The sequence below is a fragment of the Alligator mississippiensis genome, chromosome 8, assembly GCF_030867095.1.
Source record: "Alligator mississippiensis isolate rAllMis1 chromosome 8, rAllMis1, whole genome shotgun sequence".
Taxonomy (NCBI): Eukaryota; Metazoa; Chordata; order Crocodylia; family Alligatoridae; genus Alligator; species Alligator mississippiensis.
In genome coordinates this window covers 13,092,514-13,120,332 of record NC_081831.1, presented here as the reverse complement: position 1 = coordinate 13,120,332, position 27,819 = coordinate 13,092,514, and the positions used below count along the sequence as shown (strand labels likewise).

The following is a 27,819-nucleotide window of genomic DNA, read 5'->3' as shown; positions in this document are numbered from 1 at the left end:
TATCCTTAAGCTAATGCGATTGTAAACGCATGCTTTTAGGCCACATAGACAAAACCACGTGTAGCTTCCTGTTAGTCTGCTCAGTGAGCTAAAAGCTTGCAAGACTGCCAATCCCATTGTTAGTGAGCGGAGGTGCCCTAGCTGTAGCCCAAATTCCCTATCTTAAGAGTACTCAAACGGATTTCCCCTCATAACCAAACTCAGGGCTTTGGGAGCAAATACAGTAGGAAGCCTATGAGTGACAAGCTGGCTGTTGGTCACAGACACCAGTTTGTGCCTTTCTCTGTTTAATCAGCATCTTAGACTCACGGTGGAGAGCATCTTAGACAAAGCAACATTTAGGAACCAGAAAACGTGTTCATCTTGCTGGGCATCTCAGTCCCAGCAGAAAGAACTCATTAGTTTGGGGGCTCACTGCTTCTCCCAGGGATTACCTACAACACTGTGTTTTACCACTTTGCAATTACATCAAAGTAGTCATAGCAGTACAGCCTTCTAATGTGGATACACAATTATACTGATTTAAGGGGTTTCATGCTGGGATAGCTCATTCTCCTTTCCATGCCAGTATAAGCTATGCTAGTTTGTAGGCATATTTATAGCAGTAAATATATCCACACTAGGGACTGTACTGGAATAACTATTTGAGTGAAATCATCCTGCCCCCAAACAGAATATTACTGGCACAAACACTGTATATAGACCTGGCCCTGATCATATTTACTATGACTCCTTTGCTCTGTCCTGCAGAGAGGATGTCTTTCCATCATCTCCCTGCCAAAGACCCATGATATCGGCAGGTTGGAAGCTAAGTCCAACTGAAACCTAGTCACTTTTCTGAGTCAAGACAAAGCTTAACAAAGCAAAGATTCACCATTGATCAGTGCTGCTTTCCATTAATTCCTTCCAGCTGGTCTGGAAATGGCTCCTACTCTAACATGATCAAATGAAACAGGAGGTTTATTAGCAGGGAAGTGTGGGGGAGTTTGTTAAATGTTAGGTTTTTTGTTGTTGTTTTTTTAAACTATTCTGGGTTTCTTGCAAGGTGCCTTGGAGTTGGCAGTGACCAGTCTGCAAGCGTGCTGAAAATGCTGTCTATCATGCTGACAAATATTATCATCTTGTTTCCTTTTACTCTCTGTCTTTCTTATTAAGCTCCTCTGGGCAAATCATCTGTTTGGTGTTTACACAGCAACTACCACAGTGGGGTCCTGCTCCGGGACTGGTTCACAGGAGTTACTACAATACAAATAAATAACTGCGTTGCATTCAATGCACTGTGGATAGATGAGCCCAGATTTCTAGAATGCTATTTGTTTTAAAAACCTTAACCCCGATTCCTATATTGTCTCCCTCCAAAAAAATCTCACTTTTTAAAATATCTCAGCTATTTAAATTAATTCTGAAATAGCCTTTACATTTTGTATTCATCCTTGTTCACACGGTATGCTTCAGGGGTCCGTGAGCTGGATACATTCCACAGAGCCTCTCTACCCAACCTGTCAGACCATCAGTGTGGCCAACTGGCCTGTCCCAGGCCTGGCCTCCCATTGATCATTTTGCTAGTTGCCATTGCTGCAGCCCTACCTTGCCAGCTGCCAGCCCCTGCTGTGTACCCTGTGCCAAAGCCAGAGCTGGAGCTGCTGCTACGGTAGGCTGTATGCAGTGACAGCAACTCCAGGTCCAGCTCCACAATGGGGCATGTGGCAGGGGCTGGAGCTGCCACAGTGTGCTCCAGGTTGGAGGCAGAGCTAGGACTCCGGCCACCGTGTAGCTGGTGCTGCCATAGCAGCTTCCTCATGCCCCAGACCAAATCAGACCTGCAAGAAACAGGGCAGTCTCGAGCCAGTCCAGGGCACAAGGTGAATTTGACACCCATGCTGTTCTTGAATACAGGCTACTTAACTCTTCAGAAATAAGCAGCAGAACTTCTGTAACACTGGGGTTTTATTATGGTTTCCTTTTCTTACTGAAACTGGGGCTTCTCCTGTGCCAAGCACCCAGCCCTTAATGAGAATTACCAATACAGAGGCCACCCGATGTCTCTTTTCTTATTACATTGAAAAGAACAGTGTCATTATGAAAGTAACTCAAGCAAGATGCAAAGTGACGGCAGGGTATGCATGCATGGGTCTATGCTGGGTATACAAAGAATATGAATACACAAGTAGAGAGATAGTTTTGTTAGGTCCACACAGCACAACAGCTTCGTGAAGCATTTATCCACATTTTTTATTGAGATGTAATGTTAGAAATTGAAAAATAAAACCAAAGCACTCACTGCTACTGTTGTCTATGGAAAGAATGCCCCCTTACTATTAGTGATAATTTGAGCCATCCTAACATTGAGCTACAGCACAATTAAATTTCAAATACCCACAAGTGATCCTTGTTCCCCATTCAATTTCTCTTCCCCAATCCTTTCCTCAGTGCAGAGGGGGTGGGGGTTAGGGTGAAAGGAAATGTGGCTGAAGTACAGCTGCATTCTGCTAAGCCTTGGTGGCAAACTGGCATTTGAGAGGCACCGTATGTGGGTATAAATCTAGAACAGGCTTGAGGCTGCGCTGAAATACTTCAAGGGCTGGCCCAGCTCAGTTAGTAACAAAAACAAAGGTGGCCTAAAGCCATTGCTCTTTCCCCACCTCAGCTGAGTTGCACTAAGGATTTGATCTATAATCACATCAGCCATGAGCTCTAGGGCATTTCCACATGCGTTTCTGACGTGGCACTGGGAGCTTTTAATTAGTAAGCCATGCTAATTAAAAAGTACCCACGCATCACGTGTATCAGCGGTGCAACATGTCCCCACACTAAGAAAATGGTGGCAGTGTGCTTTGAACTAAACCATGTTGAATGTGTTTTAGTTCAAAGTGCACGCCACCATTTTCTCAGTGTGGAAGTGCACTGTGCCACCGATACATGTGACACATTAAGGCTGTCAGAGCACGTCAATTTACGTGTTCTTGCCGACTTGATTAATCAAGTCTGTTCTGACACGCTGGATTTCCAGCGCATTGGAGCAGGCTCCCTGCATGTGTGTAAGTGCCCCTAGAGACAAAGAGATGCAATCAAGCGATCTGAATGCAAGCAGGGGAGCCAGAAACTCTAGCAAGCCATGATGAGTTATATAACCTTGAGCAAATTACTGGACTCTTGTGCCTCACTTTGTCTATAAAATAGGGATGACTGTTGTCTCGCACAAGGTGCAACAAGGATTCATGAGTTCACAGAATCATCAAAATGGAAGGGACTTCCAAGAGATCACCTAGTCCTATCGCCTGCACCCAGACAGGATCAAGCATAGCTAGTATTGGCAAAGCAGCTTTCACTACTGTTGCAGTTATGGGAAGGCAACATATAGATGGCCACACTGAAATAAGACTTTCAAATTAAAACTAACTTAAATAAGGATACTTACATGGCACAGACAGGTATGTACATGTAACACACATACACTGCGCATTTACCTAATGATCCATGAGAAGCTGATGTCCCCAGGAATGTGTTTTCTGATTGGCTTAAGTGTCCCTGGGGCTGATGGAGGAAATGCGATGATAAGCTGACCGGTGGAGAAGGAGAGGCAGAGTGAAAGGAGGCAGAACTTCCAAGGGACCCAGGGATATTGACAGGAGCGGAACTTTGCAGCAAACTCCCACCTGGACAAAGAACACACAAAGAGGATGGGATGTATGACCATGAAGTGTGAGCCAGAGCACAGCACAGGAGTTCACACCAGCAGGAATGGATTTCCCTTTCCTCACCAAACGGGGAGCCCTGAGGATTCTCACCATTTCCTTTACTTTACATCCCTTCTCCACATTCATAAGGAGATTTGAAGCCACCATCCTTCTGGCCAAGTAGGACCAGACTTGACTCCCTCCAGAGTCCACCAAGATTTCTGGTTAACTGGTAAAAGCAGGAAGATGCACTGCCTTCAGTGTCTGATCTTACCCCCCTGCAAAAGTCACAGTCCCTAGCAGCCGATGCAAGATCATTTATTTTAGGTACCAAGCAAACAGCTTTTGAAATAGAAATTCACTTCTAAAATATTCTATTCCTATAGATCTCCTGTTGTCACCAAGATACTGTATGTGTGAACAGGTGACCACCTTAGCAATCTAAAATGAATAACTGTGTTCAGTTGTACTGGAAACTTGGATTTAACAGTAACAGCACTGACCTCCCCAGAACGTCATACTTTCCAGACAAAATAGTTCAATCTCCTTCTGTTGCAGAGACAGCTCCAAAGAGCTTTCAAGCCCTCTCTCTCTCTCCAATCTGGGCTGCTGTTTTCCACCTTAAAAGGCTAATGTTTGACAACTGGTCTTGAAGGAACTATGGACAGGTCACCACTAATTTATCCCATATTTCTTTTCCCTGTATGCTTCCAATAGTGGATTGTGGCAGGAACTACATTTCCAGTGTACACAGAAACTGGACTCTCAAACCAGTTGGTTGATGAAATCATTCAGTGAATTGAATTTGGTTCCTTGGAATATTGTTTACTCAAGTTCAGTTCTAAGCAGTAGCTAGGCAGGCAAATGATAGTCATTAATGCAGCCAATGTTCTTTCCCACAGTGGAACCTGCTTTATTGAGTAACAGATGTCAGCAGCTAGGCACCAAAGGCATTGTTAGAGTCACAAGTTACTTAGCTTTCACCTAGAGAGCCACCAAAAACTAGTAAAATGGACCCTGGCTTAAATGTCACATGCAAAAGATGGGAAATCTACCATGCGTACCAACAGAAAGTCATGTACAGCCATGTGACCCTGTGATAGTACAAGACTACTGTCAGGTCACTGGTTTACTTTTATTAAGATTTCTCACCACGGCACAAGTTGCTGTATTTTGGGTTAGTTTTACATCTATCAGACCCACTGATATAGACTGTCTGGATCCAGGCACAGCAAATAAAAAAAGCCATTCTTAGAAATAATCCTAAGACACCCAGGAACAGTGGCAGGTGCTCAGTGCTGGGAGCCGGTAAGAGTGGTCTTTGCGCTGAGGATTCTCACTGGTTGCATAGGTTAATTACCATCCAATAAATATTGTGTTGGGGCTGACTTAAGAGTTTTATTGGGTTGATTCAGGCTAGCTGATATGGCAACACTGCTTGGCAGAAGATGAAAGAAAGCGCTGTTGCTTTCATGTACCTATCATGATGCCACTTGTGTGGGGCACTGTGCTGCTGTCAAATGTCTTCTCCAGGGCAGCCACTCCGAATTCATTCAGGTCCAGGTCGTCCAAGGCAGACTCTGCCAGACACAGAGGTACCAATTATGTTACGAAGGACCAAAAGTTTCAAGAGATAGGGTGGCCTACACACCCTACATGCAAAGGAGAATTTAGGCTGTATCAGATTGTCTCATACAGCCTCTCTCACCAGCCTGCGCAGTGCCATTGTTAGATGATTCGGTAGCAGCCCAATAAACAGCTTTCCTTTTGGTTTCTATGGTCTGATCTGCGTCCCCATGATTCTCTACAAACTTATTCCCGACTGTTGCATGAAAACTGAAATGTAAGTCTGAAATAACAGCCATACAGGCAGATTCTTCCCACACCCATGCACTGGTGTTTTGTTCTGCCTAAACTATTCAACAGCACTTGCCCATTTTCTAGCTGGTATTTTATTACTTGTGTACTGAACAGAGGCTCTGGAACACGACAGCAACCAAAGCAGCACTGCAAAGCCAGTCTGAGGTTCCAACACAGAGTAAGGGACAAAAGCTAACATGGCACCTGTATGTTATATCTACGTGTTATCCAGATGTACCTCAAGTCATCACAGACCGTTGTCTACATAGCTTTGTCCCAAACAGGCCTACTTGTTTGTATTCTTACTTTTATAGTTATAATTCACTGACAGCAAAAATGTTACATCGTGGGATGCATGATAAATAATTTTACTTCAACAAAAGTAGCAATTTCCCTGCTATTGGAACCCTCTGCTCTACTTTTCGTGGGGCTTGTCAGATCTACACGTGGGCTTCTGGAGGATGGATGCTCACAATCTCATTGCTGCCGTCTCTCTCTCTCACTTTAAAATCCTCACACAAAAAATAAAAAGGTGTAGCAATAGAGAATGCCATTTCCCATACAGCATATGTTTCAGCTTAATGAAGCTTCTTCAACAAACCTAAGCCTAAAGCCCTATGCATCACTCAAAGCTCATTAAGTGCTATTTGTTGTGCTTAAGTGGCACTTAAGTGATGCAAAATGCTTGGGTTGGTCTTCTGTACCAGGGGAATTTCATCCATGATGACTTGTGGAAAATGCTTGGCCAGCCCCACTCAAGAGAAAAATCCTCAAGTCTCAAGGATTGGCCACCACGAGGGAAGAGCAAAATAAAGAACTGGAGAGCACAGCCACAGCCCTGCTCCTCATGTTTCCAGCTGTCATAACCAGAGATCTTCTTTTGAGTGCCTTATTAATACAAATAAATAGGCTGTATTACCTATAACAGACTCCACTGTGTCACTGGTTGGGTAGAAAGGAAGGGCATTGGCATTCATGCCTGGTATGCTGCTGGTGCCTGCAGGGCTTGGCGGGGTTGCAGCCAGACTGGAGGTGATGCTGGAGGAGATGCTGGAAGTCAGCGGGCTGCCCACCGGAAGAATCCCCAATATGTCCTAAAACAAAAGATTTAAAGGGGAAAATAACTAGTGAAACATCTTGGCAGAAGAATCAAGTCAGTAACATCTAGAGATACGTATCAGAGTCTGTCCCTATCTGCTTCCACTGTGACAGATGGTTATGATCACTGAGGGGGAAGTGCAAGGGGAGAGATGAAATATTGAACCAAAATAGTTAGAAGTCTGTTTCTTGTCAGAGTTACAAAGATCCTTCAGGCCTCACTGATATGGACTCAGAGGTTACATACAGTTATGTCATTCAGTCACTTCTTAGTCTAAGCAAATGCTCTGGAAATGGGCTCTAAATCCTCTTTACAGGACCCTGCTTCTGTGCAATAGTCTAGAACTGTTACTGCTCTGAGCCCACAGGCCTGGTCCTTGCCCTACAAGTCTTCAGAAACCCCTGGGGAATCCCTCCCCCTAAATCAGAAAATCTCTGTCCTTAACAGCCCCCAACTCTCTCCAGCCTGTTGTTGGCTTCTCATAGATTCACTTGGCTTCATGGATCTGGCTGGCATTCTCACTCAGAGCCTCGTTGCCATTACTGTACCTGTTTGGGCTGTAAGTGGGGCTGCTCTTGGCTCCTGTGTTCCAGTGAATGGGATTTCATTTTCGCCTGCTGTAGTAAACAAACAGAGCAAAGATAAGTTGGGGGAGTTCAGCTAAATTCAAAATAGCCAACTGCTGACTTTTGGAGAGACCACAAAGGAGGTATATGGACCCTCTCCCTCTTTCAGGCTGCCCCGCATATTTTAGGATCCAAAAACCCAAGTGAAGGTGTCTACAGAACTCAGAACACCCCAATCCGTTTGCCCAATCCATATAAAATATCCCCCTCAACATTATGGAATTAATAAATCTGCATTTAAGTTCATTAGCCCTTCATTAACATGAATCACTTCTTAAGAATACAAGACCAAGTATGGATTTCTTTCCATTGCCAGAAATAGCAAACAGGAGGGTTGATGAGCTAACAAAAGAGGCAGAATTAGTACACTTTCACACACTGCATTTTTTCTAACTTCTAGAACTTATTTTTACCACAGACTACGTATCTTTTTCTCAAACTCTTCCAAACAAGGCCCCCCAAGCAGGACTCCTTAGTTTTCAGAGGAGATGGACAAGAGGTGACATTACAGAGGAGCATGAAATTAAAGGGCAGAGGAGAGCAGCAGGATCTCCAATTTTCCTTTCTCACTAACAAAGAGAATAAAGGGACACTTAATACAATCAAAAAGCAGCAAAATAAAAACCGATTAAAAAATGGTTTCCTTGAATGTAGGGGTCCTGGTCAAAGCTTCAAGATAAACCTAAGGCCAAATAATTCTAAAATGGAGGGGGTATCTCTATAGAAAACATATTCTTTCTTAAGTGAGTTCAACCCTCTGGAATCAAAGCATACCGACTCCGATTCAAAACTGCTAGGGTCAGGAAGACACTGCCCTCCTGAGCATGTCACTATAGCACGAGCCATTGCTGATTTAGCAGATGTACTCCTGTCTTTTCCATGATAAAAAGCAGAAGAATGATGAATTACATGTCACAGGGGAGGGGGTGAAACAGCACCAAGGGTTTGTGCAGGTTATGGTAGGACCCTTCTACTTTAGAAAAAAATATTCCAGAAAAAGGTCATTCATTATTTTAGCACAAGCGTGAAGAGAAGAGGAGAAGCAAGCAGCTGGCAGACACAGACATGATGCACAATAGCAGTGTTTATGATGAAGCACTCTCCTGATGTGATCTGCCTTGACTCTTGGGCTCACTCAGTGAGTGGGAGCTTATGGGTTAGCCAAGAAAAATATTCCGATGAGAATAATGAATGAATGCTAAGGAAGAGCCCTTTAACCAGGCTGGGGAAAGAACAACAGCAGAGTGAAGAATTCCTTCCTTGTTTTACTTAATTAATTGATTATCCCTATTTAATTATATGCCCAGAAGGGATCAAGGCCTGGCAAACAGGCACTTGAAATATGGATGTAGAGATCTTTCTAAGTACCAATTACTCATGCCTGCCTGAACAACACACAGACAGTACGCAGCCAAATTGCAGCTGAAGTGATCTCAGGCTTGTCTTCCTGCGTGTGGGACAGGAACGGCATTACATTAGTGCCTCTGAATGTGTGTGATAACATGCCTGCTAGATTATCCAACGCATCTCTACCCTGTTGACGCTCATCCGAACGCAAGATGCGCTATAAGCAGGTGTCAGAAGCTGAAGTGAAGGCACGCGCATGCACAGTCCCCCTCCCCCTGCTGAGAAGACTCTTGCCAACATATGTGGCAATGTTACAGCTGAGCCTCAATGAAGGTTTTTCTAACGTGTTTCTGGGCCAGCCCCATTTCTGCAACCCTGAATTTGGAGTCATATCTGTTTAAAATAAAGGAGGCTGATTGTCACAGCCATGCTTTTATCTCTGCCTGTGGTAGTAAAGGAAAAAAAACCCTATGAATAATATTACACCAGTGACAAAAAAAGCAGAGATATTAAAAGAAAATGCTGAAATCTTTGCTGCAACTCCCACTGCTGAAGTGTGGGGAAGAAAAGAACAGTATAAATTAATGATGAAATCCAGAAAATAAACTGCACACGTGACACAGAACACACTTACTGTGTGCCACATGTTTGTAAGACTCTTGGAGGCTTTTATAATATAGCTGGTTGGAAAATGAAACAAACAGCTAAGATTTGGAAGGGGTGTTTTAGGGCCCTGCTTTCCTACTTCAGCCTTGCAAAAAACTCTCCACACAACCAAAAAGCAGTAACACAAAACACATGAATTCCCTTCATCCCAGCCCACTGTGACATAAATGAAATAGAACCACTATTTAAATACCAACATTATTAAACATCAGTGGGACTTTGGGATGATTTGCAGTTCTTGAAACAAGAAAAACAATCAGAACACTTCTATTTATGACATGCCTATTGGGAGCTAGGTGCATAATTTTAGATACCAGTACACGCACATTTTTACTTTCTGCACTTCCAGGGCTTTGGCTCAGTTCTTAACATGGTCACTATTGCAGTCAGTTCTCTAGTACAGCCTGGACCACTTGTATCTGAGTGGCTTCCAACCTACTTAATTTACAGTGGGCTGCCAGTTTCAAGATGAGCAACTCAGCTCTTTGTTGCAGCTTGTACTTCAAAGGGTTGCTGCTTCTCCATGCAGCTAAAGCACATCAGTGATCCCACACAGCTGACTGGAGAAGCAGTGCAGTAAAAGTAGCAGCAAACAGCTGGTACACCTCAGTAGTCCCACACAGCTGTTTGGTGTGGCTTTGTATACTCCCAGGTAGTTCACAAACCCTATGCAAAGAAGAATGCGAATACAGGAGAAGTAAAGGAGAGAAGCGACACTGGGGCCAGTATCCAGTGCCAGAAGAGGAAAAAAAATGGAGTGGCTAGGAAGAAAAAAAATGAGGCTCAGCTTTTGGCAGACTGAGTTTGTGAGGGTAGCTGGACAACCATGAGTAAGCATAAGATAGAACGAACAAAGAGAGATTGAGAGAGACGGGGGAGAATTATAGTAATTGTGCACTTCATTTGTTCCCAGGGGGAAGGAATCAGGCAACTTTTCTCCGCCCCCTGAACCTCTCTACTGACCTGGCATTTGAAGCTCTTCAGATACTCGGCCCCCACCTGATCCTCTCGTTCAAACCCTGGTGCCTTCTTGTAGCTGCTGGCTGCTGTCACAGAGTCTGTGGGAAAACCAATACTCTCCAGGCTGTGCGGTTTACCAATGGCACCAGGGGGAGATCCACATATATTAGATGGGCTTCCAAGGCTGCTGTTCCTACAAAGAATCTAACAGAAGGAAATGTCCAAACCATTAAGGGAAAAGCCAAACAGTCACTAGCACCAAGTCATATAGGAAATGATTCCTAAGGCTTCCAACACTTACTTCCTTGTTTGTGCATCCACTTCATTGATGATCAGAACAAGATGAGCATATTCTGAGTAAGTGTTTGTGCACCAGCTGCACAGCCAGTAGGGGAGGCACAAAATACTGATTCTGGGCAGGACCCCTCAATATTGCTCAGTAGACCTGTGCGAGTAGGCAGCAACCCGATCCGGCTTCGGATCTGGCTGCTTTGGATGGCTGCGATCTGATCCGGAGCTCCGGACCGGGTTTCCACCTCGATCCGGCCGAAGCGGCTCCGAAGCTTCAGAGCCGCCTCGGAGATCCAGCCACAGGGTATAAGGGGGAAATCAAAGAAATATCTATAACTTTTTCTCCGAACTGGATGAATCTTGCCGGGATGGTAGCCTCTGCTGAGAGCATGAAACCTGCCAAGTTTCAAGGAGATCGGTGCAGGGGAACTGCACCTCAAGCTGTGGACAAGCAAAACTCATGCAGCGTGTGTTAAGGAGCAGCGGGGTGACAGCTGCAGGGATGGTGGCCCCTGCTGAGGCCGCAACGCTTGCCAGCTGTGGAGATGGGTGCAGGGGGGTTCTGGGGCCCTGCACCCCTAGCTGCTGACAAACAAAACTGGTGCCAAGACTGTCTCTGTCTTGGGGCAGTTGATTGTCTGTATGGATTCTTTCCTCTCCTTGGCCTGGTTTTGTAGGTGCCAATTGCTGCTCGTCAAGTCGTTATGTAGTAGCTAGGTCCTGTGTATTGAGCTGGTCCCTGAGTCCCTGGTCACCCAGTGAATGATTGATTGATTGGTAACTGGTAACACTGTAGCTTAGCAGCCAGGCCTGTAGCAGCCCAAGACAGAGAAAGTCAGTCCCACAAGCACCCATGGCATGAGTTTTGCTTGTCTGCAGCTTGAGGAGCAGTTCCCTGCAAACCCCGGCTCAGTAAGAGCTACCATCCCTGCAGTTTTGAGCCCCCAGTGTTGTAACATATAGGCGTGACAGGAGTTTTGCTTTCAAGAATTTGGGGTGCTGTTCCCCCCAAACCCCTGCACCAATCTTCTTGAAACTTGGCAGGCTTCATCCTCTCTGCAGAGAGTCTACCACCCCTGAATATTTCATCCAAATCGGACAAAAAACAACAAAGTTATAGATGTTTTACTGTTTCCCCATTATACCCTATGGCCGGATCTCTGAGGCGGCTCCGAAGTTCTTCGGAAGCTCCGAACCGCTTCCGGAAGCCGAACGAGGCAGCGCTTCCACCCGGACGGGTTGCTTCGGACCCTGAAGCGTCCAAAGCTTCTCCGGATTCGAAGCTCTGTCCAAAGCCTTGCGCAGCCCTATTGCTCAGCAATGGAGTGGTGCATTTAGCACAATGATTCTTAACCTGAGGCTTTAGGGCTACTGGAATTTCTCTGGGGCTTGCAGATGATTCACTGAATTCAAGTCTAATCAATCTTATTTTCCTCAGGCTACTATATGATCCAGGAACACAATTTGAAATCTGTGTACACTCTTTAAATCTGTTAGCCAAAGCAGCAAAAGAAACACTAGCAAGGACACATCCAAAAGGGGTGAAGTGGTACACTTACACCCCTCTTTGATTCCTGCCCCACCTAAACTTCAAAACCAACTACCTAGGAGAGACAGCAACCTTTCTATTCAGAAGTGCTGAGGGAGTCAACTGACTTTGTGGCTCATTATAATCTCTTTGATTCCTGCTCACCTCAGGTGCTAATGACCCACTCTCCTTTTTAATGGTCTTGATGTTCCATTATTCAAGTTATCCTCTCTTCTGTGGTTCTGATGCCTGTTAACCATTGGGGGTAACATCTCTCTTCTGTTTCACAGCCCTACAGTCTTTTTAGTTGTAGCTAAAAACCTTAACTCAGGCGTGGTAACATTAACTCAGGTGAACAGTAACTTAATTGTGGAAATGACTGACAGCAAAGTGTTGGATGCACTGTCAAGATACTCTAGATTTTGTTTTGCGAATCAGAATTAGAGATGTACATTTAATAGCGGTGACTACAGAACTCAGTATTTTTTGACAACTATAAAATACTATAAAACAGTATTTTTTGACAACTTTTGCCTAGCTGTTGTTTTTTTAAATTTAACAATCTAGCAAACTAGTGCACATTCCAATAAAGTTATACTCATTATTGTTTTGATCTTAAATGGAATAATACAGGCCCAAGCCCCTAGCATATTAGTAAAGCTTCTTTTTACCTGCAGAAAAATGTGTCTGTTATACATGATGTCGCACCACAACATCTGCCCCCCCCACTTTTTTTCAAAATCAGATAGCTGCCCATGAACACTCAAGCCTGTGTGCATTATATGAATGCTACTGTTTCCACCTTGGAGCTGTAACTCTTGAAAATCTCAGCGTAGACAATGCCCAAGTACCTACACGAATGTGTAGGGGCTTCCAATATTTACTTCACTGGGCAACAATTGTGCATCACAACTGCACTTATTGCAGGATGACGTTTGCCATGCAGAGGGGGTCACAGACTGCAGTGGATGGAGTGGAAGTGAACATTAGAGAAAGAGCATCTTCAGGGGCATTAGTTATTCATTTTCCTTAGAAATCAGGTATCTGCCTCGTTTCTAAAGGAGACTGTGCTTAGAACCATGTTTATGCACAGTTGTTGCTACCAGAGTTTCAAATGTAGCATGGAGAATGCTGAGAGCATCCTAAAATATTTTGATTTTTCACACAGGCTGTCTGCTGTTCTCCCTCCCTGACAGTCACAAAGTCACTACTCACTGTGGTGGAGGTGGGGCTAGTTGGCAGGGTTCCTGTTTTATTCCACACCTATGGTACAAATACAAAACAGAAGAGGCCATATGAGGCTAGTTGCAGCCTGGCTTATTTTTCCTTGGATTAATTAGTCATATAAAATTATCATCAGCAAAGCCATATTTGTTTGCAAGCTACATGCAGACACCCCATGGAGTGATGAAATGACAGAGACATGTGTTGCCTTTTGGCTTGCATTCTTGGATTAGGAAAGACACTGTTTTAAAGACTAAAGACTTCCAAAGAGAGAAAAGGCCTCCCCCAGTCATCAGATAGAACAGATCTTCAGTTTCCTGCTGACTTTCACAGCATTCAGACAGCACATTCACAGGGGAAAAAAAATTTCCCCGCTGTACTCTACAATGTTATTTAACTAAGCAAAAATAACAGATCTAGTCTGTCCCAAAAATCTAGCTGGCTGTTCAAGATACAGTCACTTTTTGACGAACTTGGAACACTTTCAGAATAATGGCTTTAGACTTTGAACTTGAAAAATGTCTCTTTTCACAGGGGACTCTTAAAGGATTTCAACTTCTCTAAATCAGTTTAAAACTTGCAATTGTGATTTAAGCTTTTGCTATTCTCGCTCTTCAGTCTTTGTCAACAGTTTGGGGAGATTACAAGCTCCAAGGGGGCTTGGTAAAAATAGGCAAAGCCTAAGCAAACTTTAAAAAAAAAAGAATTGGAAAGAAAGAGGTTGTGTTGCACTCGTGTCACTATGTTGTCCACTTATAAGTGCAAGTCTTTTATGCAGGGACCTCTTTTCTCATAGAGAAATCTAAAGTGCCTAGCACACTTCAGGAGCTATATAAAAGCTTAAACAGGCTTAGCCTTCCTTAGGGAAATAGATACTCCATAATATAATGTTGTGTGCACAGCCTAACCCTGAGATTTTGCCAACTTAAATGTAGGTGTAAAGGTGATTCTGGCTTAAGGTCTGAATGACAGTACATGGAAAATGAAGCCCTATGTTTGTTTCCAATGAGGAGGAAACTAGACAGAAGAACTACTGCAAGACACCACTGACTATCTCCTTTAAGTACCTCAATCAAAAAACTTGTCAAGAGAAAGAAAAGCCACGTTTTATAGGCGAGGGGTTAGTTCCTACTTCTAAGGCTGAAACTTATGTCTCATCCCATGTGTGGAAGGACTGAGCTGACAGCCAACCAAAGTCAAATCCTTTATGCCTAAGGGTACTGTATTTGCCTCTTCTGGAAGACACTGGTACACTAACAGAAGAAAATGCTGGTTTGTGAAACATGGGCAAGGGCTTCCCAGTAGCATTACATACATTGCTAAGATCTGGGGCATGCGGACTAGAAGGGCTGACTGGAACAGAATCGCCGGCAGCTGATGGCATATACATCACAGGGCCTGCTTGTGTTGGGCTAGATACAGCTGAGGATGGCTGTAAGTCTTCATTGAGTGGAGGCTCTGTAAGAAAGGAAAAGGGCAAGTAATGTCACTCAAAGCTGTGTGAATGGCCAGGAATCACAAGATGTCTGGGAAGAGCAACTATATACATCTCTAGCTACTAACTCTGCACAGAGAATATTTCATGAGTACCTATTTTTAGGCAATGCAGAAGCAAGAACAAAAATTTTTTATCTGGCAAAGCAAGCATTTCTCATCTTATAATCCTTATATTACTTTCTCCCTAGTTCTGCACAATCTGCTGTTCCGTATCCCAGTACTGCCTCTTCCTGTAATAACAGGTTTGCAAAGTGAACTGCATACTATACATCTAGGGTGCCCCATGCTAACCAAGGGTTTTATCCATGCTGTACACATAAGCAATTGATTTATTATAAGTAGGTACAGCGAGTGTGTGCGAGTGTGTACACACCCCCACTATTTCTCAAAGGTAGACCTTACAGAAATTGGTAGTGTGTAAAAAACCATGGAATTGCTCACTTTTTAAAACATCCTTTATACACAGAAAAGACTAATGTTTCTGTTGTACTGATCCAAAATATCACACAGGCCTCAGCACCATATAGTTATCAGATGCAATATTTATCAGCATGATTTCCAAGAGGTTCAGAAAAGGTCAGACTTCTCACTGCAGCCCAGTAAAAAAAAAAAAGGATGCTGATGCTCTCTTGTGTTAAATATATTCTAGTTTAAGCTCAAGAAAGCTGCTTGGATTTGTGTTTCTTCAACAGAGCAAGATTGTAGTGCAGAGCTGTAGTAAATTTTTATGTCTGTCTGCAAGACGTGTGCATTTTAAAACCAAGAAATCAATTTGAGCAGACAACTACTTCTATGTTACAAAGGACTTTACTTACTGTAGGGAAAATGTCTTCACGGATTGGGAGATAGACTAGATAAGCCTGTGGGGTTTTGTCATCTGTAACATTTACAGGCCAGATGCTCAGCTATTGTAAATCAGCATTTTTACAAGAGCCTGATAATCTAACCTTATTTTGTATAAATATCAAAACCGTTTATTTTAATTCTCAACTGTTAAAACACTTCTGAAATACACATTTGCAAAGATAATACAAACAAGCAAATGTCTGGGATGTGAATTCAACTTGATCTTCAGCTTTCACCTTGGGAAGAAAGGTATTACAGATCCCACCCTCGGGACAACCATGAGAAATTAAGACAATAGTACCCAAACTGGTCACAGAAGATCAGTACCGCTTTAAAGGAGTATAACTGGAAGTGCAGTATTATGGCTGGGAGTAAGGCATCACTTAAGATAAAAAAAACAGACAACATATAGACAACCGGATGGGATGGGATATTTGCTATTCAATAAAATCTTACTTTCTCCCAAGTTCAGTGTCTTTCTGGTTTGATCTTATAAGTGAAGTCATAATTCTGTTTTGCTCCATTTACAATCCACTGATCGCCAAGAAAGTGGCAAAACCAGAAGTGCACTTCCACCGGCACTTTCGGTTTCGCGGCTGGCGCTTCAGGGGGGGTGCATGGCTGACCTCAGGTGGTGCATGTGCACCCCTCCATGCGTCGCCAATGAATTCAGGAAATCCCGAATCCTCTGAGGCAAAATGAGACTAATCAATTTGTGGCATGCAGTTCAACTTCAGGCAAAACGGAAACAGCAGAAGTGTTACAAAAAATTGACAAAGAAAAAAAAAAAAAGACACATATGCCTTTTAATTCAGTTGTGACATAGGTTTAACCATGTAAAGAAGAGCTACGCTTGCTCTGTTCTATAAGTAAGGAGGACTGGTCAAGTGAAAGATAAGATAGGGAACGATGCTTCAAAAGTCAAAGCAATGAGCATCCCTGGCTGCAGCCTTATAAAATATACATCCCCTTCAGTTATGTTTTACACCTCTGACTGGCATTCATGATTTGAAAGGAAGTATCCAAGTTAATCTTTGTTTTTGAAAATGCAAACAGAAAGCGTTCCCTTTGTGGTCCCAAGCATCATCCTGTCTACTCTGGCCTGAAGCACCAGACCTAAAGCTACCTCATAAACGGCTACAACGTCACAGAGATGAGAGGAGTCAACATACGTTCTACATGTGCAAAGGCACAGAAGGGTCCTCGGGGACAGCTGCCAGACTGCTGCATGTCATTGCACTTAGTAGATTTGTAGATCTGAAAGAAAAAAAAAAAATGAAACAGATGTGGTAAGAAGAGACAAAGATGAGCAGCTGAGGTAGGGAAACACCTTGCATGGATTCCAGAGTGAAATAAAACCAGAATCAGAAGACTCCAACAAACATCTCAGAATATCCATTTCAGTGCTTTGCTTTAAAGAAAGAAAGAAAACAAACCAAAACAAACACACTGGAGCTCTGCAAACATCAGCTATTGCTCCAGCAAAGACAAGCTCACCTAAAGGTTTTCATTTACCGTTGATGGCCATTAAGAAAAATGCTAAGTTACAGCCTGACAAGGAAAACTGGCAGATGACAGGCAAGGAGATTATGCCCTCATGTTCAGCAGCAAAATGATCAGTTGCGGACAATGCTCAACAGAGAGGGATCCTATTCCTAATCTGGTGGTGAAGCTGGCTATCTGACAAAACCATTTTCAACACACTGATACAACCGGGACCAGGACCTGGTCTCAGCCATGCTTTCGGTAATTGTGGTAAAAAGGGTTTGGGTATGATTGGCTCCTCTGCTAGTGCATTCGCAGGACAGGTTTATGCAGATCCAGGGGCTCGGTGTCTGTCAGCAACTGATCATGTCCCTAGTGAGGACAAACTGATTAGTTCACCTGTGATCCCATTCAACATGTATCCAAGACACAGACTGTGCACTTACTTTCCTTTTTTCACTTACACATATGTTTCCTCTATCTTTTCCCCCAAACTTTTCTAGAGGGGCCTCCTGCTAGAGAAGGGAAGATGTCACATGAGGAATCCTGCTGAGGAGTTCTCAATCATTCTCAATAAGCTTCTTCTGCATTTCAGGACCAAGTTGCAAGCAGCTCATCATTCCCTTCTTTGGCTTGATGGCCAGACACATGCTGCTTATCTTTGTCCATAATCCCAGAATTATCTTGCTACTTCAGTAATATCCCAAATGCAAAGGCAATGTTACTGTACCTCTGGGTGAAACTGTTGCTCTGTGCGAGTGTGACAGTATTGGCATGCGTCTCCATTTTCACACTTAGTGGGATCTCCCCACTCATCTCCATGTTTCACACTTGGGCAGGGTGATGATCTGTGTCAAGAAAGGGCAGTGGAAGATGTCAGTCATACAGCAATTGCTGGGACATTCAGCACTGACTCCTGACAGTTTCCTCTGCTGTACACACTTTATTTGCCCTCTTGCTGCTCCTCCTGTATGGATGGCCCCATTGCCTTTTCAATTCTTTCCCAGATGTTTCTATAACATTTATTCCCTCTACAGGCTCCCTAATAAAAGGGTTGTGTTTTATTTCACCATTCAAGACTGAAACTTGACTTGAACTCAAACAGTTTGAGCACATTAGTATTGATATGATTAGTGGTAAAGGTAGGGGTTTGCCTTCTGTTGCAGAGCTATGTGCTCATATAACGTTAGAGAGTTACCTGGCTAATTCTGAAACATGTGACACTTCAGACTAGTCTATTTTTCCAGGGTTACCAGGTGACCATGGGGAAAAGGGCTGCATCAGGTCACCAAGGAAAATGCTCACTTTTTATCCCTGCTCAAACCTCTTCCGTTTCCCAGTTTGCATTCTTGATATGCCAAAGTTCCCCCGCTCTTGAAGGTCTTACTCATTCCCTCAATAAACAGCAGGGGGAGGCAGACAACACCAGCACCAGAAACCAGTACTGACCAGCCAGACACAGCAGCTGAATGGGGAAGATGGAGGGGTGGGAATTGTGAAGCACTCCATTCACTGGCAGAGGGATAGTCCCTCTTTCAGTTCTTGCCCAAAGGCACAGAGAAGAGCTGCAGAGATGGGAGGGGCCTTCTGCTAGAGAAGGCAAGATGATGTCACGTGAGGACTCTCAGGTCGGATCCAGACACGCAGGCACGTGCAGTTTGTAGCACAGCAAACCTCTTTGCGGTGCCACAAACTGCATGTGTTGCATGTTAAGCCATGCACGGCGCTGCTAATTTGCAGTGCGGGGGGAAAAATGTGGGTCCCACATCAATATGGAGTGCAAGCCAGACAGCACTAAAGAGCTCACCCAGTCCCTTGCAATCCTAATTATTGTACACAAGAGGATAGCATGATGATTTTAACCCACTTCCAGTTAAGCCTGTAAAAACCACAACCTTTATTCCTGCCTATCAACTCAACAGCAGCAACACTGTTGCTGAGAAATGATTTCATACTTGCCAAAGGTTTGACAGCAATTCCTTGGCTTGTATCTATAATACCTGGGATTCCAAAGTGGTCTTCCACGCACCTACTAGCCAGACCTAGGACAACTTAGTTCAGGTGAGGTCAGGTGGTTTCAGATTCATATGCCTGCTTATACAATTTTGTTTATAAACTTATTACATTCACCCCTTCACGTTATTTTTTTCTGTATCAATTTTTGAAATAAGGCTCTCTCTCATGATGATGGTTATGATGATAATATCATTATTATTATCACCACCACCACCATCTTAATTAACAAGAGGTCCAGTTCACAGCAAGGAGAACAGAGTGCAACATGATATGATAAAATACCTATGCATTATAACATGGTATGCAACATAGCTGGGCATTCATTACTGGTCCTATCTACAAAGGGATCTCTAGGTGTGGAGACTAGTGTGATCCCAAATCACACAGCGCAGAAGACTTGTCAGCAAAGCTATGAGGACGGGCTAACAGTGTTATGCAAATGCAAGGCACCTGTGCAATCCTTCATTCTTAAAGGCAGAAAATGAAAAGCCTTCAAGAAGGATACCTGTACTTGTGTTTCCTTGGGCTTCTTCTTCTATCTTTACTGTTGTGGTAGTAGGGGCAGGCGTAACCCTGGCGACAAAGCCGGGGGGGTTTCTTGCATTGTTCTGTCTTGTAGTTTCCCAACACGTACGTTGTGTCTGTGAAGGAAGTGATTGGTTATTTGCAGTTGACAAGTGCTTTGCTACTATGCAAAGAACTTTGTGGGGAATGTGCACTCCAAGAACACTGGACTACAGGCCCTTGTAGGATCCCAGGGGGACTCACCTTGCCACCTTGGCTCTTCACTGAGTATTTTCTCTATCATAGCGTGGCTAGCGGCAACTGCAGACTGACCCTCTATGCCACCCTCTGATGTGGTCTGACCATTCTGAAGAGCCTCCATGGCCTGAAGCTCCCTTAGTGAATACAGTTAAATGAACAATAGGCAGACAGAGGAGATGAAGAGAGAGATATACACAGCTAACAATTCTGTCAGGCAGGAACTGCTACAACACTTCAAAGTGGATTTGTTTTATTGCTATCCATTTGCTTCTGTGGATGTTATGGCAACATCAAGTGACTGAACAGCAGCTGCACTACTTGTACATTTTTTGGGATTCCCCAGCTCAGGATTCTGAGCCCTACAGTGTACCTAGGTAAGCAACTAACCTCTCTCACCCTTTTCTGGAACCCCTCTAGGCAAGGGTTGCTCATTTTGCCTTGCTAGCTACTGCCACCACCCCTCTGATACCAGGCAGTATTTGGTTATTTTGATCATTTGGCTTTCCTCTTAGGCCCAATCACCCTTCCCCACACCATCCCAATCTGAATCCCATCCTCTGCTAACCGGATGTCGTAAACTGGAGAGCGCAGGTCATGGGGCCCATGAGCAAAGGCGCAGTGGACGCCATTCTTTGTGCAGTTTCCCTTAGAGTCTGTCTCATGGATGCAGATTCCAGTTTTGTAGTAGCGCAAGTGATATCTCCTCTCTGTGTCACCGGTAGTTCTGTGCAAGAATGGACACCTGAGGCAGAGGGGGGGAAAAAAACAAGCAAATTTTGATTATACGGTTATACCTACTGGTGGACTCAACAGTATTAAAGGACCTGCTGCTAAGGGAGATGGGTGTGGGTAGCAAAACCTTTGCTAACCCTGCACCCTCTCCTTTATTGTGCTGTATAGAATTACTGAGAGCCCGAGGTCTGCCACTGTGTACTATATAATAGTTTTTCTGACAAGTAAAACAAATGGATGTGTAAGCCAGCAGAGGCTCATTAAGCTATTGTCCAGTGGTTGTCAGGGATCCGGAAAAAAGCAAGGACACTGTCAAGGCTTTTCTGATGTACTTGCCATGATTGAGAGGACATCACATGGCACATGCATTTCCTCTGCAGCCCTCCATCCACCCAGACGCCTTGCTGTTACTGTTTCCTGCTGATGTACTCCTACAGGGGCTGTGACAGTCTATCTATAGCCAGACATCCCTTATGGAGAGCATGGGGCAAGAGGAGAAATGTGACACTGTAGTTTTAGCTGAGCCCTTATTCTTCTTCTCCCTGTTGTATCTCGGTGATACCTTCATAGGGGAAAAATCCACATGTGTTAGAGAAATGGAAAACACAATACAGATGACGGTTATATGCTTGCAGGATCTACTTAAAGATGCACACCCACAAACAGCAGCAAGATGGGAATCACTTCCATTCACTACTAATCTGGGTCAAATTTGAAAGAGGGGTCAGATCAAAGGCTGCAAATCATTACCTACTTATCCACAGTCCTTCTAATGAAGAGAAAATGACTAAAGAGACACACCTGGAGTTGGGGAGTGGTTTTATCCCCACACCCTTATAATTCAGGAAGAATTTGCTATGTTCCAATTAATATAATGTTTTTATTTATATGGACACCATAAAATACAACTAAAATACAGACTCATGCAATTTTAGCCAAGCTTAAAACATGATCTTTGATTCTGCATTATTCTATATTCATTTTTTCAGAGCTGACCTCTCCCACAGCCACAACATTCCTTTAAGTACTGTACCTCTTTTCCACTGGAATTTACCATGTACATGAATAGAAAACCCCATGCTCTTCTAACAGTGCTGCCCTTTCTTGCACACCTCCTACTGCTCTACTGAATTGTTCAAGTTCTTTTGGCACCCGTCAAGTGGAAATTAAATCACACCATTTAATAAGATGGGAGCCGATAATGAGTTATCTGGGAACAGACAACAGGGCACAGAGCTCTTTTGCCTCTTGGCCACCAGTTCAGATCCAGCCCACAACAATAGTGACCAAGCACTATTATTTGATGTCCAGTGGCCTACGGGAAACGAGTCAGCTATTCTCAATCCAATTATCAGTGGAGAGGCCTTTCACATCAAAATTCTGCTGAAGATGCAAGGACTGAATTGTCCACGGAAACTGGACTCCTCTCAATCTTTGAGACAGTGCCTCTGAGTTACAGCTGATGCCAGGGTTGCTACTGCAGCTTTGACATCTGTTCTGACGTTACTTACATTTATAACGCCACTCTGCTGACCCGTCTCGTCTCTACAAACGCTGGCTGGAATCAACACCTGGACTGATCCCAAGTGCTGACTGGCTGGGAAGCAGGGCACAGACTTTACTTACTCATCTCCTTCTGGACAGATTCCTGTGGTCTCGTCATACTTGGTGCAGTAAATGTCAGGGCTGTAGTTAAAGGTACCGTCCCGACGGCGGATAGACCTGCGACGACGCTGGTTGACAAAGTGCCAGTGGAAGCAAGTATAGGGTCTGTGCTGAGTGCACTTGTGCTGCACAAACAAAGGGCACTGCTCGGTGCGAAACTCCTTCAGGTAACTGCAAGCAGAAACCAAAGAGGAGCAAGTCAGGACCAAGGGAGAAGTCAGAGCCCACAGCCGCTTGCTCAGTAGAGTTCCTGCCAAACTAAGCAGCATCCATCACAGAAATACATGCCATCTTTCCCTCACCCTTCTGCTTTTACTCTAAGTAATGGAGATGGACACTGCTGGTTTTCAGTTGCAGGGAGAAATCACTTAACAGGCCAGCAACCTCAAACTTGAAATTCAAACATGAACACTAAAGGTAGCTGCAGTCAACAAAGAACTTCCTCTTACGCTTTTAGCTCCTGCTTAAAGGAGAGCTGTCAGCTGCTTAGCAGGCTGCTTAAATATTTAATAAGAAAATGATATTTTTAGATATAGTTCTCTCTCATTCCATCTCTAAATCTGAGAGATGTGTGTGGAAAGAAGCCTTTCTGCCCTTAAAGAGAGATGGTCAAATTAAGAACCATACTGAAAACAAATTCCTTGAAGACAAGCTTAATGCTTCATGTCGTTACAACTAAAAATGCTTTTAAACAAAACAAATCTGTTTTTCATCCTTTGCCTTGTTTTGCTCGCGCACGCACTCTCTCCCTCTCGTGCTTGGACAATGAAAATAAAACTAATCTGCTTCACGATCTGGGTCTTTTGCATTAAGAACTCAATCCAGACAGCTGCTGAACATGTCCAATTCACTCGCAAATCAAGCCAAGTTGAAGGCACTCAGCACCACACACAACGGTTGAGGGCTTTGCAAGCTCAAGTCCTATTGAACCTGAGCATCTGGACTACAAGAAACCCAAGGAATATTTAAAGATGGTTTTAAAACAATACGAAAACATTCATTTTTAAGGAAGTCTGCAGGCAGTTTCTGTTGATGTTTCCTTCTTTTGGTGCCCTTCATATTTTTAAGGCTAAAACCATTTTAACAGTATTCTTTGGAAAGCTGTGCGTCTTTGTTTTCAAAATTAAAGCGGTCATGAGTCTGTACTTGTGACACAACTACAAGTGAATCTCTGAAACAGACTGAGGAGGATTATATAATGGTTTAGACTGACACACTGTTCTGACCGAGATCCAAGTGCTGGTTATTACAGCATACCACGCTGGTTGGAAAGCATAGCTGTGCTACATACAAATGCCCGTACCGGGGTAGACTTGAGGTCTACCTAGGTCAGACTCCTGCCTTTGACAAGGACCAAAACCAGATGTTTCACCAAAGGCCCAGAGTAGGTAAACTCGAGGGAATCCATCTTCAACATTAGGTTTCATTCTAATAGTTTGAGATCAGTTTAAGCCCTTAATCAAGAGGCTTATTCGTATGGACACTATAAGACAGAAAAATAAGAGTTTAGAGATCTCCCAAGGTCCACTCGCCTGAACTTATTTTTTTCTTCCTTAATTTTAAATAAATAATGCAACATGTACGTGTAAGGGCAGATAGTAATCTTGTGATGAAAAGGAAGTGCACAGATAAAGCATACAAACATATATTTGCTAACACATTCTTCTCCCAGGGAAGACAAAGCCTCAGAAAAAACATATCAAAGAACACTTAGCAGTTTTGTTTTTAGAGGCAGGAATCTTGCTGCCAGGAGTTTTTCTACCATATGGGTTAGCAAGTGAGAATTGTGAATGGCATACCTCACCTTTAGCCTTCAAGGCTTGTCCTGTGCGTATTTGGGACCTGTTTTTCAAAGGTGCTAAAAATCCAATTCTACTGCCATGCATTACAGTGATGGGTGACTGGGCTCTAGAGCTGTTAATTACATCCAAAATCATTTTAAAACACCCTGCAATCTAATGTGGTTGTAACTCCATTTGCATTCGAACCAAAGGCTAAACCAGGGGCCGACAATCGTTTTGGGCAGAGGGCCGCTTACCCAGAGTTTTGGCAGGCTGTGGAGGGCTGCATGGGTAGCCCCGCCCCTTGACAGGTGCCTCGCCCCTGGGTCACCATCTTGGGACCAAAGTCCCAATGTCCCAGGGCCAGCACTGGTGGAGCCCAAAGTGGGGCACAGGCTGGCAGGGGTCTGTGGAGCCAGGCTGGGCTGCACCAGCGGGGGGGGGGAGCAGGCCCGGCTCCATAGAGCCCCTGCTGGCCGGGACCCCATGCTCCTGTCACCCTGCTCTAGGCCCTGCCGGCACTGACCCTGGACACTGGTGCGGGCCCCGTGTTCCCGCTGGCTCTCCACCCACTCACTCCCAGTGTCCCCCAGCCCCATGGTACAGGTGGGGAGCAGCATGCAGCCCCGACCCCCTGCTCGCCGGCAGGTAAGAAGCTGGAGCTGAGTGCAGGGAAAAGTGGTCCCTCGCCCGCCCCATGGCCAGTGCTCCTGGCTGCAGGCACTAGAGCAGGTACAGGCAGCCCCAGGTGGGCTGCGAGTGGCTGCAGAATGGGGCATCGGCCATGGGGAGAGTGAGGGGCCGCTTTTCCCCCACATTCAGCATCAGCTTGTAACCCACCCCGCTACCAGCCTGGGCCCCGTGCCAGCTCCGGGCTTGCCCATCGGCAGCAGCAGCTGCGGCCTCCCCGCCTCTTGCAGCACCGGGCAGAGTTGGCTGCTGCTGGCACCCCAGAGGCAGTGGTGGCAAACACTGCCTGGTGCAGCAAGTGAGGGGGCTGCAGCTGCTGCCACCACGTGCAGCCCCAATGGGCGAGCCCAGAGCCACATGGGGCCTAGGCTGGCAGTGAGGCCAGGTTACAACCTGGTGCTGAGCGCAGGGGAGGGAAACGTGGCCCCTCGCCACCCCATGCCTGGCGCCCCGCACTCCAGCTGCTCGCATCCCGCCTGTGGCTGCCTGCGCTTGCTCTGGACAGCCCCACACGGGCTGCAAGTGGCTGCAGCAGGGAGTGCCGGCCACGGGGTGGGAGAGGAGCCGCTTTCCTCTGTGCCGGGAAGGAGCCCTGGGAAAAGCTGAGCGCGGAAAAGCGACCCCTCGCCCACTCCGTGGCCAATGCTCCCTGCTACAGCCTCTCTCAGCCTGTATGGGGCTGTCCAGAGCAGGCACAGGCAGCCCCAGGCAGGCTGTGAGTGGCTGCAGCGCGGGGCGCTGCCCACAGGGCGGGTGAGGGGTCACTTCCCCACCTCCCCCCATGCTCCTTCTGTGCCTGGGGTCCCCCCCTCTGCCCTTCTCCCCCACCCCACCCTTCCCTGAGGTTCCAGTGTGGGGCAGCCATGTGCTCCCAGGCCAAAAGCCCCTCCTGGGGCTTCTGGCTGGGGGCGGGGCCAGACAGGCCCTGCTGTTGTGGGAGCCCGCCAGGCTTCCCCTGGGTCCTACTGTCCTTGGTGACTGTCATTTTTGACAGGAACCAAGGGCAGATAAATATTAATTTTCTACATTTTTTTTAGAGGTCCCAGAGGCCAGATAGAGTGGCCTCGTGGGCCGGATCCGGCCCACAGGCCATGTTTTGCCCACTCCTGGGCTAAACTATGCTAAAATGCTAACCCAGGTTGCAGCCACTCCACTGAGAAGGTTTGGGCTAGCCCCGTTGTTTTATTTCATTTAAATTTTCATCTTTCTTTGTAAAAAAACCCCCTGCTCCTTTGGAGAAGTGATCCATGTTCCAGCCATACTAGTGACAGCTACACTGAAAAAGTCTTGCCAAGCAAGGCTGAGCCATGCCTGAAATGTTTTCCAACACAGCTGTTCCTAGCACTTGCAAGCCCTTGTAAGAAAAGCGTTCCTTTGTAAAAGGAAAAAAGAGGAAGACTGTTTTATTTTTAACAAGCCCAATCTCTATTCCATTCTAATGAACATTAGGGCAAAGTGGCTGTCCATCAACACTTACTGATCTGGTTTAGATAAATCAATTATGCTGGCCAAGAGAATTTGACTTGTAATATGATCATGATCACCGACATGCTAATACCTCAAATGCTTTTCACAGATAATACTCATCAGCATAATACCCCTTTGCAACCAATCACCTTCAAGGACCTTTACTACGGTGAGACATTTTTGTCCGTGTTTTACAGATAAAGAAACTGCACCACCAAGACAGTAGGCAACTTAGGCCTCTGGCAGACATCACATTTATCACACATTACATGCACAACAAATAACCTAGTAGATGTTAAATTGGTTAACCCGTGGATAAAAATGGCGCATCAGCCAAAGTTGCTCACTGGAACAGCAGCTTCAGTGGCACAGAAGTACCTCAGAATAATTTGAATATGTAGCCACTTGGCATATTAGCATTTGTCAGGCTACACATGCACATAACACACAACAAGTGTAACATCTGCCAGGGGCCTTAGCCAAAGCCATGAACAAATCACTAAGGGTTAGTGACAGAACCCACCTACTTCCCATCTGCTTGCTACTACTCTACTCTGTAGGTGCTGTCACCACTCACCCCCATTTCCCCAGAAATTAATGAGTTAACCTAAGTTGAGCGGCTTGTAACACTGAGCTCCAGTATTCCTGACTTCCAGGCATAAGCATGCATGCATATGAGCCTCAGTATTATTTTAAAATAAAAATGGAACAGGCCCAGAGGAGAGGAGAGGAGACAAGAGGAATTTAAACTGTTTTAGTTTAACAGGAAGTTCAAAAAAATGCATATGCTGACTAGGGAGTTCAATCTCTGGAGAGCCAGTTGTTGCTAAAAGTGCAGTTCAAAATTAATTGCATTTTATGATTGGCTAAGCTCCCTGGAGAAGTGTTTATTATAATGTAAATGAGAGATAATTACATAAGTAAATGCCTCACATGAACAGTGTTTAACACCTAACTGACTTCATCTGAAACTCATTTTTTAATGCTGTCTATTAAACAAATGATCTCTCACTCGCTGCAGACCTGATGATGAATGTCTTGCATTCGAAAGCTTGTCTAACTTTATCCCAACTGTGCAGCTGGTCCAATAACAAATTATGCAAAAAAAATCCTTCTCTCGCATAATTAATGGGCCACCACAGCTACATCATTTGAACACTACTCTCACTCAATCTCATTTTCAAACTAAGTTTTGAAAACAGGTACCACTCCACATCAAATGGGCACGACAACCTCTACATCAATGGCATGGATTCCAATTCAAAAGGTTAGGATTTTTCAGGCCAGTAGAACTTTTTCAAGTCACCTTTCTTTGTATATGGTCAATTTTCCTCACAGCCATCCACTGTTTTGATCTGCAAAGAGAGCTTTGGTTCAACTGGGAAAAATCTGAAAATTAGGCTGGGAAGATGTGCTCAGTTGTAGATGTCTGGGATTTCCCAAAGAGGTGCACATGACTGCACTAGCCAAGATGGAATACCTGGCGAAGCAGATTTTTATTCGTGTTTCAGCTCTGACTGCCTCTGTTGAAAGTCTTTACAGAGGCAACATAGTGCGTCACAATGAGTCCTTATATTGTTAGAAATGTCTTTGACAA

The 27,819-nt window shown here is 44.8% G+C and overlaps 1 protein-coding gene across 5 annotated transcripts in view; it reads right to left on the bottom strand.

Annotated features, from left to right (window-relative positions):
• The window catches only part of UNK (unk zinc finger), a 51,809-nt gene that overhangs the window by 8,617 nt on the left and 15,373 nt on the right, over positions 1-27,819 (bottom strand). For 2 of the 5 annotated variants that reach the window (XM_014601998.3, XM_014602000.3), the window contains exons 2-14: positions 22,246-22,455; positions 20,453-20,629; positions 19,891-20,021; positions 19,628-19,763; positions 17,837-17,954; positions 16,794-16,878; positions 14,594-14,736; positions 13,270-13,317; positions 10,239-10,439; positions 7,185-7,253; positions 6,457-6,631; positions 5,156-5,257; positions 3,468-3,656 (exon numbers count right to left, since the gene is read on the bottom strand). In XM_014601998.3, the coding sequence (XP_014457484.1) occupies positions 3,468-3,656; positions 5,156-5,257; positions 6,457-6,631; positions 7,185-7,253; positions 10,239-10,439; positions 13,270-13,317; positions 14,594-14,736; positions 16,794-16,878; positions 17,837-17,954; positions 19,628-19,763; positions 19,891-20,021; positions 20,453-20,629; positions 22,246-22,455 (1,784 nt within the window). The other 3 variants (XM_059732137.1, XM_019494359.2, XM_014601999.3) reach the window with 3 other exon arrangements.